This window comes from Juglans regia, chromosome 1 (assembly GCF_001411555.2).
Source record: "Juglans regia cultivar Chandler chromosome 1, Walnut 2.0, whole genome shotgun sequence".
In the NCBI taxonomy this organism is placed as follows: Eukaryota; Viridiplantae; Streptophyta; class Magnoliopsida; order Fagales; family Juglandaceae; genus Juglans; species Juglans regia.
The window spans coordinates 7,526,731-7,541,815 of NC_049901.1; the positions used below are offsets into that span (position 1 = coordinate 7,526,731).

At 37.5% G+C, this 15,085-nt stretch overlaps 1 protein-coding gene across 2 annotated transcripts; it reads right to left on the minus strand.

The window, feature by feature from the left end:
* On the minus strand, positions 1-14,743 carry LOC108988052 (receptor-like protein kinase FERONIA). Of its 2 annotated transcripts, none has more exons than XM_018961150.2 (2): positions 13,004-14,743; positions 1-164 (listed from the first exon to the last, which is right to left on the minus strand). In XM_018961150.2, the coding sequence occupies exon 1, from the start codon at positions 14,641-14,643 to the stop codon at positions 13,030-13,032; it is 1,614 nt and encodes a 537-aa protein (XP_018816695.2). In that variant the 5' UTR covers positions 14,644-14,743; the 3' UTR covers positions 1-164; positions 13,004-13,029. The 2 variants fall into 2 exon arrangements, with proteins under 2 accessions (XP_018816695.2, XP_018816693.2); XM_018961148.2 differs by lacking the exon at positions 1-164 and adding an exon at positions 10,516-10,857.
* Between the last annotated feature and the right edge of the window lie 342 nt (positions 14,744-15,085).

Sequence of the window (15,085 nt, forward strand, 5' to 3'; positions counted from 1 at the left end):
TGCATGCATAACAAAGCAATCCATTATGTATTACATTATTTGATATTTATACATTACATTATAATATACAAAATTACAATATATAAATTGCAAAATCAGTAACATGTCCATCAATGATTTTATCTCCACACCAAATAGCAACTTCAAGTAATTTGACTGAGATCCTGCAAAACATACAGTTTTGAACAATGATTATTTACAAGGATTATGACAAGTTCCACTTAAGAAATTAAAGATTGAAGATGCGAATGGATTCTTATTATTATTATTATTTCCAAATACACCCACACTAACAAATATTTTGTAGAGCTTTCATTCAAATAGAATATCCCTAGACAACCACTTCTCTTAGCAAAATTAGTAAACAAGAACGTAAAACAGAGGAGTACTCAACTATAAAAAAGATACACATTTTCTTTGTCTTCACTCGCTTAACAATATGAATATCAAAATGCTTAATACAGTAGTACTTGTCCTAGTACGTACTCAACTTTGTTTCATTGAAGCATGCAACAAAACTTGATTGATGTACATCCTCTTTGTTTCATTGAAGCATGCAATTTCAAACCTTTTTTTTTTCAAGTATTTTTATACAAACTATAGTTCAAATAGTTGGTGCAATACCATGACCCTGAAGAAATTGTTGTTGATCCGCAAAGTTGGCCTCAAAGTGGATATTTAATAAGAAAAATAAATGCATGAGGTTGAAACTTACAATAGATATTCACAATTAAATATTGAAAGGTGATTAGAGGACTAGCTACTTCACCAAAGATAATGAATCAGCTTGATGGAAATATGAAGTTTTAAAAAATGTAAGCCAATGTAGATCTTCCCACCTAAACAAAACTACCAGGGCAATGAACCAGAACATGCAATGGGAATGGACCACAAGCGGAAGGCTACAACTTCTAAAGTCTAAAACTAGATTGAACCTAGCTTAACTCTCTAAAGTTTTTGCTTTTCCTAAAAATAATTTGGAACCCAAAGGCCCCAATGTTTTTTCCAAACTCCACCCAAAAACACAACTAATTTTTTAAAAAAAAATCTAGAAAAATGAAAGATACAAAATCCTAAAAACCATTTCTTCCAAATCATAACAAATCTTCATTTTATAATATATATATATATATATATGTTTTTGGATATAACAGATATAAACAAATCTTCCAAATAATAAAAACTCACGGCTCTAGCATTTTGTAGCTAAATAGATCTAAACAGATACTCCTCAAACATTCAAACAGATCTAACCCATAAAAATACTACTCAAACATTCCCATAAAAAATAATCCAAAATCAACAAAGAGAGAACAAAACAGAGGGAAGAAAGAAAACATACACAAATAGAAATATGTTCTAATTTCTTGGATCCCAAGCTCAAGCACTTCCACTGTTCAACATCGTAGATAACAGAGAGAGAGATAGAGCATATGCGATGGACCAACACTTCCACCAAATGGAAATACATTCTAATCTCTAACCCATTTTACTAGCAAAATAACAAAAAAAAAAAAACCCAAATCTATCAAACTAACAGCATATACTTTATACCTATGTTTAACAAAATAACAAAAAAAATCCAGATCTAGCACAGAATGTCGTAGCTGTAGCAGAAGAAGATGGAAGCTAGCACATAATTTCATAGCACAAATCTTACTTGAACAAAAGCTACACAAGCCGTAGCATTTCATCGTCGTCATTCCAAGGTATCTAACGACGCGAGATAGAGAGGGTGAGAAGCGAGAGAGATTGAGGTGAGAATAAATATCAACATATAGCATTTTTTTATCGTAATAAAATAGACCCAAATCAGAATAAAACAGACCCAAATTGCAGAGAACAAACCTTGAGTCACGAGGATGAGGCGAGTCGGCAACGACAATGATGGGATCATTAGGATGACGGGGTTTCTTCGATCGGTACTGAGGGGGAAGGCTAGGGTTTCTTCGTCAGCACTAAGGGACGTAGGCTAGGGTTTCTTCATCGGCATTCAGGGAGGGAGGTTAGCGTTTCTTTGTCGACACAGAGGTAGGGAGGCTAGGGTTTCTTCAAATTGAGTGAGAGAGAGAGAGAGAGAGAGAGAGAGAGAGTACCGGAACAACGACCTAGAGGCAAAGGTCTACGGCGACAAAGATGCGGTGATGGGCGGCGACGGGGTCATGATGGCGGCGGCTAGGGACCTAGGGTTTCTTCTTCTGCCGCAGTGCAATGAGAGAGAGAGAGAAGTGAGTCGGGGGGGGGGCCAATCACATGGGTTTTTTTTAAAAAAGACCTAGGTACTGGGTTTAAACCCGGTACCCGGACTGTGTTGGTCCGGGTTTTACAATCCGAGTTCTCGATCCGTTTTGATCCTGGCCGGAACACGGGGTTCCGGACTGGGCTGGGAAAAAATTGGGCCCCAATGAACAGTGCTATGCCCAAATAATAGTCAGGCCTGTGTACATGCATAAGAATAACCATTTTGGAGCAAGATATCCTCTGTCCTTATTTGTTCTGGTGCATAATAAAATGATGCTCTACAGGATTTGTGATCTTGCATAAGCCTTCCAACAAGTTAAAAAGAAAATTAAAATTAAAATCTTAATGCAGTTTACCATAACAATTCAATGGTAATGATCATTCTTTTTCTTTTTGGTCGAATCTCGATCGATCTAATTTAAATCAAAAGAAAAGATAAAAAAAAGTAGGACATAAAAAAGATCCGGTATGCTTCTCTTTTAAAAAAAAGTAGGACATAAAAAAAGTAGGACATACATGATTAAGTTAATTAATCTATCAACCATGAAGCAAAAAAGTAAAGCATACCTGGATGAAGCAAAAAACAAAATCACATCCAAGCAACTGCTCGAGCCAAAAAAATTTGGTCCATAATGACGAACGGAAATCCAACAAGCAGATTTACACCCAACAAAGGAAAAATGGAAAAGAAAAATCCAACAAGCAGAAAAATGAAAAAAGAATAACACTGGTTTTGAGTCGTTGAACAACAAGACTGGAAAGAATTTTCAAACTGCTCTTCAGATTCATATCCCACAAAGAGAAGAGAGAGGATCCACACTAAAAACTAAAACATACCTAGAAGAATGAACAAGAAGCTCACATCCAAGCAATTGACAAATCCAAAAAAAAAAAAAATTGGAGAACAAAAACCCGACAAGCATAAAAATGAAATAAAAAAATCCACACGAAACAGGAAAAAAAATAATTCAAAACATCCTCAAATTCCAGAAAATGGTCCATACCGAGGAACAAAAATCCAACAAGCAGATTCACATAAAAAAAAAATGGAGAACAAAAACCCAACAAGCAAAAGAATGAAATAAAAAAATCCACACGAAATGGGAAAAAAAAAATCAAACCATCCTTCAAATTCACATCCCATAGAGTGAAAAGAAATAGAATCAACAAAAACCATATCCACACAGCACCGTCACAAAAACAAAGATTGTGCAATGTCGGCGTGCGGTGGAGTCATGTCTGACGCAAGTAAGAAGGACAAAAAGGGGAAACAAACAAAATGGAGGGGGTAAAAATGGAAATATGTGAACCGATAGGAAAAAACAAAACGGAAGATGAATCGCGGTGGTTTGAGAACCCCACGCGTTTCTCTGATTGGCTCCCAATCCGATCGACTGCAAGATCGGCGGGTGAGGCTTCTCCCGATGGAGCGCGTGTCAGACAATGGTCACCGGGGAAGCTCGAAATGGCTACCCCCTTTATTCAGCCGAAAACCTGAAAAAAATAAAAAAAAAAAACGAACGAAACCACCGGAGACGAAGGGCCGGCGAGGAGAGGGAAGAGAGGAAGAGGAAGAAGGAGCTGAAGCTCCCCTTCCCCCCAGCTGGATTCGGACGAGCCAGTTTGTAGAGAGAGAGGGTCTGGTTTCTAGAGAGGGGGAATTTTCCACTTTTAAAATCTGAGAATTTCCAACTTTTAAAATTGAGATAGAGGCTATCAAACAGAAAGTTAACAGAAAGCAATTAAAATTATTGTAGCTCTGTTTTGACAAGAATTTCCATTTGATAGCCTCTTATATAATAGATTATATAATAGAGATATATATATATATATATATTTCATTAATAGTTGTGACACAAGAGGATTTTGGGTAAGAAACAATTAAGGTACGGTTAGCATCGTGTTTCTCGTACGTCTTTGGTCAAAGTTCTAGCAATTTAAATTTTTAGAACTTGAGCCTATGAAATGGAGAAGATTAAGGCAATTTGGAAGAGGGTGACCTTGAGATTAGAGAGTCTCTGGTACCAAAAGTCAGTAAATTTTCTTTGAAATTTGTAAATAAGTATGAGAGCTTAGGAGTTAGAGAGAGTTTCTCGTACTTGAGAGTTGCTATTTATACCAAGGTCTAGGAGGGGGACAAATTGTGTCTGTCCCTATAGAGTTCATGCCCTTTGTGCTGTTCTTTTTGTCAATGTCATTTAATGCAGTGTGACTCTACGATGACGTCATTAATGTGGTGTCTAGCTCGAGTAATAGCATCATTAATGCAGCATGGTTCCCTGACCTTGCTTTACCTTTGGTTGTCCGTCGATGTTCTCATGTCAGAGGATCAATGGTTCTCCATATTTCCCGCTCTGACTTGTACAAGTTCCCATGATTAACGTGTGGTCGAGCGATGTCAGGCAAGTCCGTCCCATCAGCCACTTGGTTGTTTTTCCTTGTAGGCGTCTTGCTTCATGGGTGACCTTGGACTTTAGGGCCAGGTATTGGGTTAGGCCCAAGGGGCTTGTGAAGTGGGAAAAATCTCCTTATAGTTACCCTACCAATTCCACTCGGACGAGTCCGAGGAGAATTCTTCCTTTTTTTCCCCTGATTAACCAGCTTTAGCACTCGGGACTATGCACTCTTCACTTTCCTGGGGTGGGGTTTGTAGACCTCTTGGCGGTTGCTTGTTGCCTTCCTGTTCTCCAGCTATGTCCGAGTTGCCTTTTGTCTTTACTCTATACTTTGCAACGATTCGTCTCTAGTTTTCATGGCTGTATTTTTACTGTTCCGTTCCGCATTAAATGGCCCCCTTCAGTCCCTTTATCATTACTTCGCATCAGGCGGTTATTTATTTCCCACATCGCATCATTGGATACGCTCTGTTGGAATAGTGGCGATTGTGAGATTCTAGTGTCCAGTGGAGCGCATGAGTTCCTATCGCCTCAGGAGATCAACCGTCGATCTTGTCTATATAAAGCATTTTTCCCAATTAACGATGGGTTACTTTGCTCATTCCATTTTCTACTTGGTGTTCTGTGTTCATTTTCTGTCTTTAAACACTTGTCCCTGCATCGTTCCCCTGTAATTACCAACAGCTCCCAGGAAATCCTCTCATCCTTCTAGAGTGACTGTAACTCATGGCACTGCTCGTGTCGCCGATGGTTAGGGTGGCACCATTCCGGAGGAGTTTGCCGACTTCTCATGGTGTTCGACATTGACTTTTACTGAAATGAAATCATCGAATGAGACCTATAGGGTTCCTCAAAGGTGGAATTCTTGGTGCCTCCTCGAACTAGGGTTGCGATGTACTCCGCCATGTTCTCCTGGCCTCAGGCTGCCATTTTGTCGACCAGTGCGAGAAGTGTTGGGTTTCTTTGAGTTGGTGCTTGCTCAGCTCCCTCCTAGCATGTGGCGGATTCTTGTGTCGTTATGGATTTCTATAGTAAATTGAAAAGAATTGAACATTGCTGACTTAGTTGTAGTATTTATAACACTAATAATATTAGCAATAGGCTTTACGAAAAGGCATGGCTTTTTCTAGTACTCATTAGATGATCAATTTTCTCCAAGTTCATGTTTGGTAGAATGCAATGCCAACTGCTGGGAGAATTGCTTAGTTAACGAAGTTCAGTTGGTCAGCATTGTAAAATGCACGTAAAATTATGCTTTCTACACTATTGATGCCGGACTAAATTAGGATTATATTGGTGGCTAGTTAATCAACATGAAATTAAAAATTGCGATTATGAAAATATACAAAAATAAAGTTTATTAATAAAATTCGAAATCAAGTTCTAAAACTAACAAGCCTAGTGGACGCTCAACGTCTATCTAACATTCTAATTTTCCATAAAAATAAAACATATAATTAACTAAATCTGAATCCTGCAAAATATCTAGCCAAAATCAACTCTAAAAATGAAACTGAATATTTCCATAAAAGGAAAAAAAAGAACATATATTGGCATTTTGATGGGAAAAATGGGTGAATTCTAGGTCAAAATGAGGAGGGACGTACCAATTCTAGGTCAAAATTGGTAAAAAAAAAAAAAAAAGCTATGTGAGTGCACGTACCAATACTCACATAGCTTTTTTTATTACAAAAATAAAAAATAAAAGAAAAATTTTTTTGAGAGAAGAATAAAGTCTTCCATTTTATGAAAATTATTTTGTATTCAATTCGGATTATTTCATTAAACGAATATCTTACATTTAATATTAGTGCGTGATTTGGTGCGCGAAATGACTTATAAGAAGTTTTTTTCAAATGAGGATCACCATGTATTGCTAGTGACCACAACGTGCACGCTAAAATGAGCTTTCCAAATTGAGGTGTTACACTCGATTATGATATTGACACAAGCACAATATTGCCCAAATTTCTTTTCTGTTTCTTGGCATATTTGCACTGATCAAACTTTTCAAGGTAGTCCAACGATATTAATGCAAAATCTATGAAATCTGTATCATCAAACCCGGATCTCAAAGTTACACATACTCATTCCCAATTCTTTTTTTCAAAACATATTTCTCTAATATTAGTACGCATGTTTTCTCCAGCAATACCCATAGTGATTGAATGATCTCATGAATATCTCATACATTATATAATAAAATAGACACACATGTAAATAATAGAATCTACAAGTACTTAACCTTAATTTTCTTTTACTCTTTTTTTTTTTAAGAAAATGAAAGTACCTCAATTTTAATGATAGCCCTTACTTATAACGGAGAAAAACAATGGTTAAACCCAGACACCTGAGAGTTACAAATAATCAAAAAATCCAAATCCAGGTATAAAAAAAATGCAAGACACAAAGCAAAATAACAAAATATTATACAAAGTATTAAATGCAAAGTTCTAATAAATACAAAACCAAAATAACATAACATACGAAAAAATCAAGATAAGAAAAACCTGAGGCATACCTGTTATCGACAACAAATTATGTGGAAACCTGCTTGATTCATACAAATAGCTCCCAGAATGTGCTTGGGAAGATTATTTTTATTATTAAAGAAAAATCCATACCTTTAGTGCCCCATATTTTAGCTAATTTGTTAGCAACGTGATTTGTTTCCCTAAAAGTATGATGTAGCATCACCACCCTTGATCGAGCCGTCAATCTCGCCTCGTTCTAGTACATCTAACTCCACCAAGGAAATTTCCTATCTTTCTCCCACCAATTGACCACTAGTTTCGAATCAAATTTAGCCTCTATGTGAGTTATATTCATCTAAGCACATAATTTAAAGCCGTCTAAGACGTCTCTAAACTCAGCAACATTGTTGGAGTGAGTTTATACTATAGAACCTGACGAAAGCAATGATCATTTTGCCATCTGCACCTCGAAGAACACCACCACCTCCGCTTCTGCTTGGATTACCAAGATTGCTTCCATTTACATTAAGTTTCACAAAACCATGTGCTGGGAGCATCCACTTCAAAATCTAAATATTCTTTCTGTGTACATGCATTTTCATTAGACCTAGTTGTTGTAAAATCACATCATCTAAGCATTTGATGAACATCTTATTCGTTTTTGTGTGGATAATTTGAGCCAACAAATTCTTGACTTTGTAAACCACTTGCTCCCCTGTTTCAACAATCTTTTCCATTCGAGCTTTACATTTATATAACTATAGGAACGAACTGATTAAAGATGGAGTAATACCAATATATACATTGATCTGTGAGATTGCCTGAGTCTTGGATATCCATTGATGAATTTTACCACCCCATATACAGGTTGGTCCAAATTGTAGGCCTAGCACTGCCTCAAAATAATTCCAAACAAAAGCTGGAATCTCTCCTAAAAGTAGTGAGTGATTTAAAGATTCAAAACCAGCCATTTTACAACATTCACATTTACAGGCCATAAAAATATGCAACTTCATTATATTTTGGTCAAAAGGCAAACCATTGTACATACATTTCTACATAAACATAGATATTTTAGTCGCAAGTAATCTATGCCAAATCCATTTGGCCCACGGTGGTTTGTCCTTTGGTTCATGATTATATTATTGCCAAGCTAAAAAGGTAGAAGATTTTCCATTTTGCTTTGCTCTTCATATAGAATATTTGGGCCTAAGGAAAGTTGAATATGTTCTAACTTCAGCTCTTCACAAATGTGATTTCCCACTAGCTCCTGAATTTTTTCCCAATTACCTCCCATACTAGAAAAAACTCCAGCTACAATCAGAGAGGAATTCGAAACATCCGATAATTTGCCAAGAATCCCTAGAGATGACCAGTTTTCATACTATAATGAGATATTTCCTTCATTTATGATCCATCTAGACCCTCTAATCACCGATTTGATCAATGCTTTTAAAGTCTTCCAAAAGTGTGATTCATAAGAAACATGATTCAGGGAGAATGGGTGATGTTGAGATTTATATTTGGCTTTGAAGAAAATGGCCAAAATAGAATTACCATACAAAAATTGCCAAACAAATTTCATATGAAGAGCTTTCTCAATGTTTTCCAGCTTCCTTATACCAAGACCACCTTCATCCGTAGGCCAACAAATAGTGTCCCATACAACCCATTATTTTTCTTCTTTCCCTCCTTATTGCCCCACAGGAAGTTTGCAAAAATCTGATTTAACTTGTGTATGACACTACGAGATGTATTAAGCACAGTTAACAAATGTATAGGAATACTGGACAACACATGTTTTAATAAAACAAGTCTGCCACCCTTTGAGAGTAAAGCACCTTTCCACAAGGCCAACTTCTTTTGCACTTTCTGAATTAAGGAATCTACGTGAGTGGCTCGTATACTGCCTGGACATATAGGAGAACTCAAATATAAACAGGGAAAATAACCCTTATGAAAACCTGTAGTCTGAAGCCCAATCATGTTCCGTGCATGCTGTGAAAACTTGTTTAGCAAAATTTATTGCAGATTTGGTGTGGTTGACCTTTGACTAGAAATGCTTTCATATGTCTATAAAGTATCCATACACACCTTCAAAGAGTTTTTGGGGCCATTTAAAAATATTATAAGATCATCAGCATGAAAAGGTTGAGAAATATGAGGACATCCTCTATGAGTTTTTTAATCCAACATTTTTCCATCTATAGCACGCTTGTTAAGCAAACGACTCAGCACATCTTCGGCAATAATGAAAACGTAGGGAGAAAATGGATCCCCTTGTCTCAATTCTTGTGATGATTGAAAGTAACATTTACTAGTGCCATTCATTTAAACAAAGACATATGATGTGGTAATGAAGTCAACCAGTTTCCATTATCCGATTCTAACACGTGCTTGCTGAAAATGTTATTGTATCGTCGAGTTTCACTAGATCCAAATAGCCGAACGTGCCCTTTACCATGGTACTAACCGCCTTGTCATCTTGACCTTCTTTGGACAACCTGAAATCAGAAACCTTGGCCAAACAATTCTCATCCAATAAAATGTTGGTCGTCTTTACGTCACGATGGATGATGGGGTGCTTCACTCCCATGTGAAGGTAGTTTGACCACATTCCACTTCGAAGCAAATTTTGAGCATTTGTATCCACGGGAGGGAATCCTTGTCCGTGCTGTAGAGGTGTTCTCATAGTGTCCCATTGGACGTGTAGTCGTAGACAAGGATTATCTCTCTCTTGTCGTTGGAGCATCCAACGAGAGAGACGATGTGGACATGGCGAAACTAGGAGATCATCTTGATATTCCTCCAAAACTCTTGGGGCCCTTGCTTTGACTCTGGGTTCAAACGCTTGATCGCCACGGTCATAGTGTCATCATAAACGAAACCCTTATATTGTAACGCCTCAATCCCAGAGGTCTGGAGAGTTAAATCTTATAACCTAAAACCATCTCCCATAACACATTTATATACTCTCATAACAAATTCATTTATTCAAACCAAATATATAGGTTTCTCCACGAAGACACCAAATAAATACCTCAACGAAATAAATTAAAAAACTCCACAAAAGTGCGGAAATATCCATGACTCAAAATCTCAAAATAACATAAAATCATAAACCTACTAAACGAGACTCTCCAATAAATACTTGTACTCTTTTGGCACTTATTCCTCTACGCTCATCAAACCTTGCTAACACTTCCTACTCTTTAATTATAACAAAGGCATCAAAATTATCTTAAAAATATTGTGAAGAATGAGTGAGTTATCAACAACTTAGTAAGTAAAGAGCATATACTAGTATGTAAACATGATCATTTACAGAGCTTAGAATGCAGAACAAAAAATTTTCTTTCAGAATGTAGAATCATAATATTTACTTTCAAAATGCATAATCAAAATATGTTATCAAAAATATCAGAGCGAATGTTTCATAAACCTTCTTATTCAAAAATAAAATTTTTTGTCATATCGTAAATTGAGACATCATCTTCAAATCATGTCAGAGTATCACATCGAGACAAAGACCATATTTAAACCCTCACGGTAGGGTTATAAACTATCATTATATCCGTGGAATAGCCGTATACCACTATTATCGCCCGTGAAAAGGTCGTATACCACTATTATCACATGTGGCAGGACCGTATACCACTATTATCACCTGTGGCAGGGTTGTATACCACTACTATCATCCGTGGTAGGGCCGTCTGCAACTATTATCACTCATGGTGGGCCTTTAACTGAACAGAACCGAAAATAGAATTAGAAAGTCATGCCAAAGGTTTTAAGATGTCACATCATATCACAATAGAGTGCGGAAATAGATTCAAATCATTTCACATATTCAAAAACAGATTTAGAACATCTTTGTATCACATGCACAAATTTCATATTCACTCTTTTTGTATAGTTCAGAAACAAAATATCAAAAATTAGCTCATGTCTACACCAGCCATGACGAAAATATTTGTCTTTTTCATATAGATTTCATGAGTAATGCCGAATAAATAACTGAGGTTGTTCCAAAATTATTTTCAAAACAAGACTTGCACATTTTTCATAAAATCAACCCTAGTTCATCTCCTTTATGTAAAGTCTAGTATAGGATCCCCGCTTACCTGAACTTTTTAACTTTTCTGAATTTCCTCACAACCGTGCCAAATGAAAATCAATAGTCACCTATTTAAATCTCGAATCAAATATGTATTTTGATATTTAAGTCTAAAATATAATAATAACCTATTTTCCTAACAATCTAAAATTTTCATAACACTAAGCTAACATCACTTCTTAAATAAATAATAACCATTTTTTTCGACTAATACATTAAAAAAAATCTAACTTATTTCTATAAGTACTCAATTAAAACCGAGTCCATGTAAAATACATCTTCACTTAATATTCACTTAACATAAGTCCAATTTAAAATACTTGTCCAAATTTAAAAGTCACACCCAACTCTTAATCTGCCATGGCCTTCCTATTAAGATCAAAAATGTAAAATCATTATCTAATAAGAGTTCTTTATGAAAACTCTTGTGATAAGAGGGCTCATCTCTCTTTTGTTTTGACCTAGCCTAATGAAACCGTGAGATGGAGTCTTCGACTCACCAAGTGCAACTTGCAACGACGGACCTAGGTGGCTGGGTCTAGATCAACATTGGTAGTTTGACGGAAAAGCATCAAGAGGAAGATAGAAAAATTAAGGTGAGAGAAGGAACGTGGAGGGAGAAAGGAGAGAGAGCACGGCGTGAGGGAGGAGTGAGATGTTATCGAGAGAGAGAGAGAGAAGTGGCTGGTTTGTGGTGATGACGTGAAGGGGGCCTGGCAAAATGGGGTGGTTGGTTTGTGGCTCACGGTGGAGAGAAAAACTCCTCTATTTTGGTGTGGTGCAAACAGAGCAATCTTGTTGGAGCTTTTCAGTGGGTGGGCACGGAGTTGTAGGCCGACGATGTGGAGGAATTTCAGTGTTTGCACTAAAGCTCAGAACGAGGATGTTGAGCAGAGACTTGAGGGCACATTGAGGTGGCTTGTCGGTTGTTTCTCAAATGTGGAGGGCAGCGGTGCAATTCTGTGGCTTGTAGCCATTGTGCGTGGGTGGTTGCAGTTTATGGGGGAGAGTCAAGGTGCATGGTTGCTGATTTTCACGTTGGCTGGGCAGTGGGGCTAGCGGCTTTGGTCAATAGCTATGTGGAGGTATTGCTTCACTTCACTACAACTTAGGCGGCAGCAACCCTAGCTTAAGTTGAAAATGATTTACGTAAAGGGTGTGTTTGTGAAGTGTGTAGCATGTGTGTTTATATATATATGAAATCTGATAAAACCCTAGAGAAGGAACGAAGGAGACATGCATCATGCACGCCGTGGAAAACAGACGTGATGAAGAGGAGTCTGTGGGGGCTATGTGTGAACTTGTGTAACATGTGAATATAAAGTGTTGTCGTTTACCCTAGTGAAAACAAACTTGCATGCAGAAGAAACGGACATGCATGCCATGGGGACCGATACCAGATTTCATGGGGTTCAGCTTTTGACTCATTTCAAATATTTAGACTATGTTTTGTAATGAACAAAAAGAAATTAATAAATGGGCTATTTCTTGAGTTTTGGACCTCAACTCATCTTTAGAAAAAAAAAAATACTTGATCCATAAATTTTCTCGGCCCACAAAAAGATTTCCATCTGACCCAAAACATTTTAGAAAATTATTAAAATAGCAAGCCCATTAAAAAAACATATTTGATATTTGGCAAATTACAATTTGGATCTGCAATTAATATAAAAAAATAATACTAAAAAATTAACTGGAATTCTTCATACGTATAAATCCGTTATAAAAATTTAAGAAAACGGCTTTGGTACTGGAACTGAGTGTTACATACATACCTTCCCAAAGCCACCTACGCCGATAACTAATCCTTCATCGAAGTTGTGGTTGCTGTTTTGATTTCTTGAAGTGAGAAATGGCGGCATAGCTCTTCGGGCGGTGATGAGGTTTTTGTCCTTGTTGACTTTCCTTTGTTTTGGTCAGACCAGAACCAGCACTTTGATACTGGATAGTAAGAACCATAACGCTTAGATGTCCGTAGTTTCCAAACAACCAAGCGACACACTAGAGTGAGCAAGGCCAAGAATAAGCCTACACCAGTTCCAATGGCAATAAATCTTGTTTTCCTTGAGTTGGATGTCGAAGCAGGTTGTTGAGCTGGAGGTGAAGAGGGCAGGAAAGTACTGGCAGGATTGGGTCCGGCGAGGTTGTTATTGCTGTCGCTCAGTTTGAACACTTCGACCCCATTTAAAATGGCATCGTAGATTGCATTGGTAGCCTTTCCAGGGTGTAGAGCAATAAAGAGTGTACTCTTATGCTCGTCAACTCCCATCTTTTGGATCAGCACTACATAATCCTGAAACACAGGAGTATCCCTTCCTCCGCTCCACATAATTACATCAGCGGTACTTTCGGCTGTCTTGTTATCTAAATAGATAATGAATGGCCTTTCGCCGGCCATCGTTATACTTGGCTCGATTTCGCAGAAATGAAGCCTGACCAGATAATAAAACCCCGGATCTACAGGTAAACCCCATGTCAAATTAGAAAGCAAGTTCCAAGTTATGTTTGGACCCATCGTGATTGCAGACCGATAAACGTCATCGGGGGCAGTGTAATTTGGTATTGCTGAGTATTTGAGCGTCAAATCTGGTTGGCGGGGGATCACGCCTCCACTTAACAAGTAAGGGACATCTGGGGACCATTCTCTAAACATGCCAGTGTCTCCCTTCGACGATATCGAGCTCCCGCCCATATTGAGTCGAAGAATCATCTCGAGTGCCCTGTAGTTGTCTATAGAGAACTGAACATTTTGGCCAACGTAAGGCGGGCTTGGCTTTTCTGGACTGCTATAGTAGAGGTACGTTGGCATGGAGACGATCTCAATTCCATTAACAAAAGCAAAGAATCTGCTAGAAGCAGTACTTGGCGTTGGAATGAATGTTAAATTCAAATTTTGATCCTCTTCAACGTTGATGCAGAACTCTTTAGAAAGACGTTTTGAGCCCCCCAAGTAATTAGCAAGAATGGAAGCACTGAAGTTTCTAAGTAAGGTGAACTTACTGTTTGCTTTGACTGTAAAAAAGGCCAGAGATCCATCAAAACCAGAGTATGAATCTGCGTAAAAGTACAAACGAACAAATTTAGGACCGGAGGTGACAGGAAATACGTAGGTGAATTGGGAATAGGATAAACGGGCAGTCATGTAGGGGACAGTTTCGACATATGAGTCTTGGTTTTGGGCTTTAGAGGTAATAGATTTCTGGTTAGGTTCTTCTATGGGAGCAAATTTGGAGGGCTCCATGTCTGCAATCCACAAGCGGTTATCCATATCTGTTGAGTTGCCAGCATAGCCGCAGTTGAGGGGAACATTATCAACGGCCATGTAACGAGGAGTAGAATTAGCGATTGAAATATGGTGGAGAAGGAAGAGTAAGAAGACGAGCAGAATAGGTTTGAGTATTGAGATGTTCCCCATGGGAGCAAGAGATGATCACACACAATTAACGGGATAACAAAAGGGCATAAAGATGCATCACAGCTAACATTATTGAATTATTCATGTACGTGACAAGGAGCCGTACGCGCGTGCTTCGAAATTTCATAACCTTCTCTTTTGGTAAAAGTAGCTTGGGTAACTTGACTTTATTTGTAACATGATTCGCTTTTTGTCAAAAAAGAAAGAAAAAAACATGACAACTGTTAATTGGCTGGTACTGGCTTGCTTTTGATAAGGCAACAATTTTCTGTCCCCGTTCTCCAAAGAATGCAATGTCCATTAATGACAGCACAATTGACAACCCAAAATGATTTTCTACAAGTTTTTAATCGAAAAATTCCACTTAAACCAATATATAATATTTTAAGTGATCTTATTTTAATTTTTAATGAGTAAATTAGATTCCTAAATTAAAAAAAAA

Bases quoted from the DNA above. Each gene is read 5' to 3' on its own strand.
- LOC108988052 (XM_018961150.2), bottom strand. From the start codon at position 14,643: ATGGGGAACATCTCAATACTCAAACCTATTCTGCTCGTCTTCTTACTC.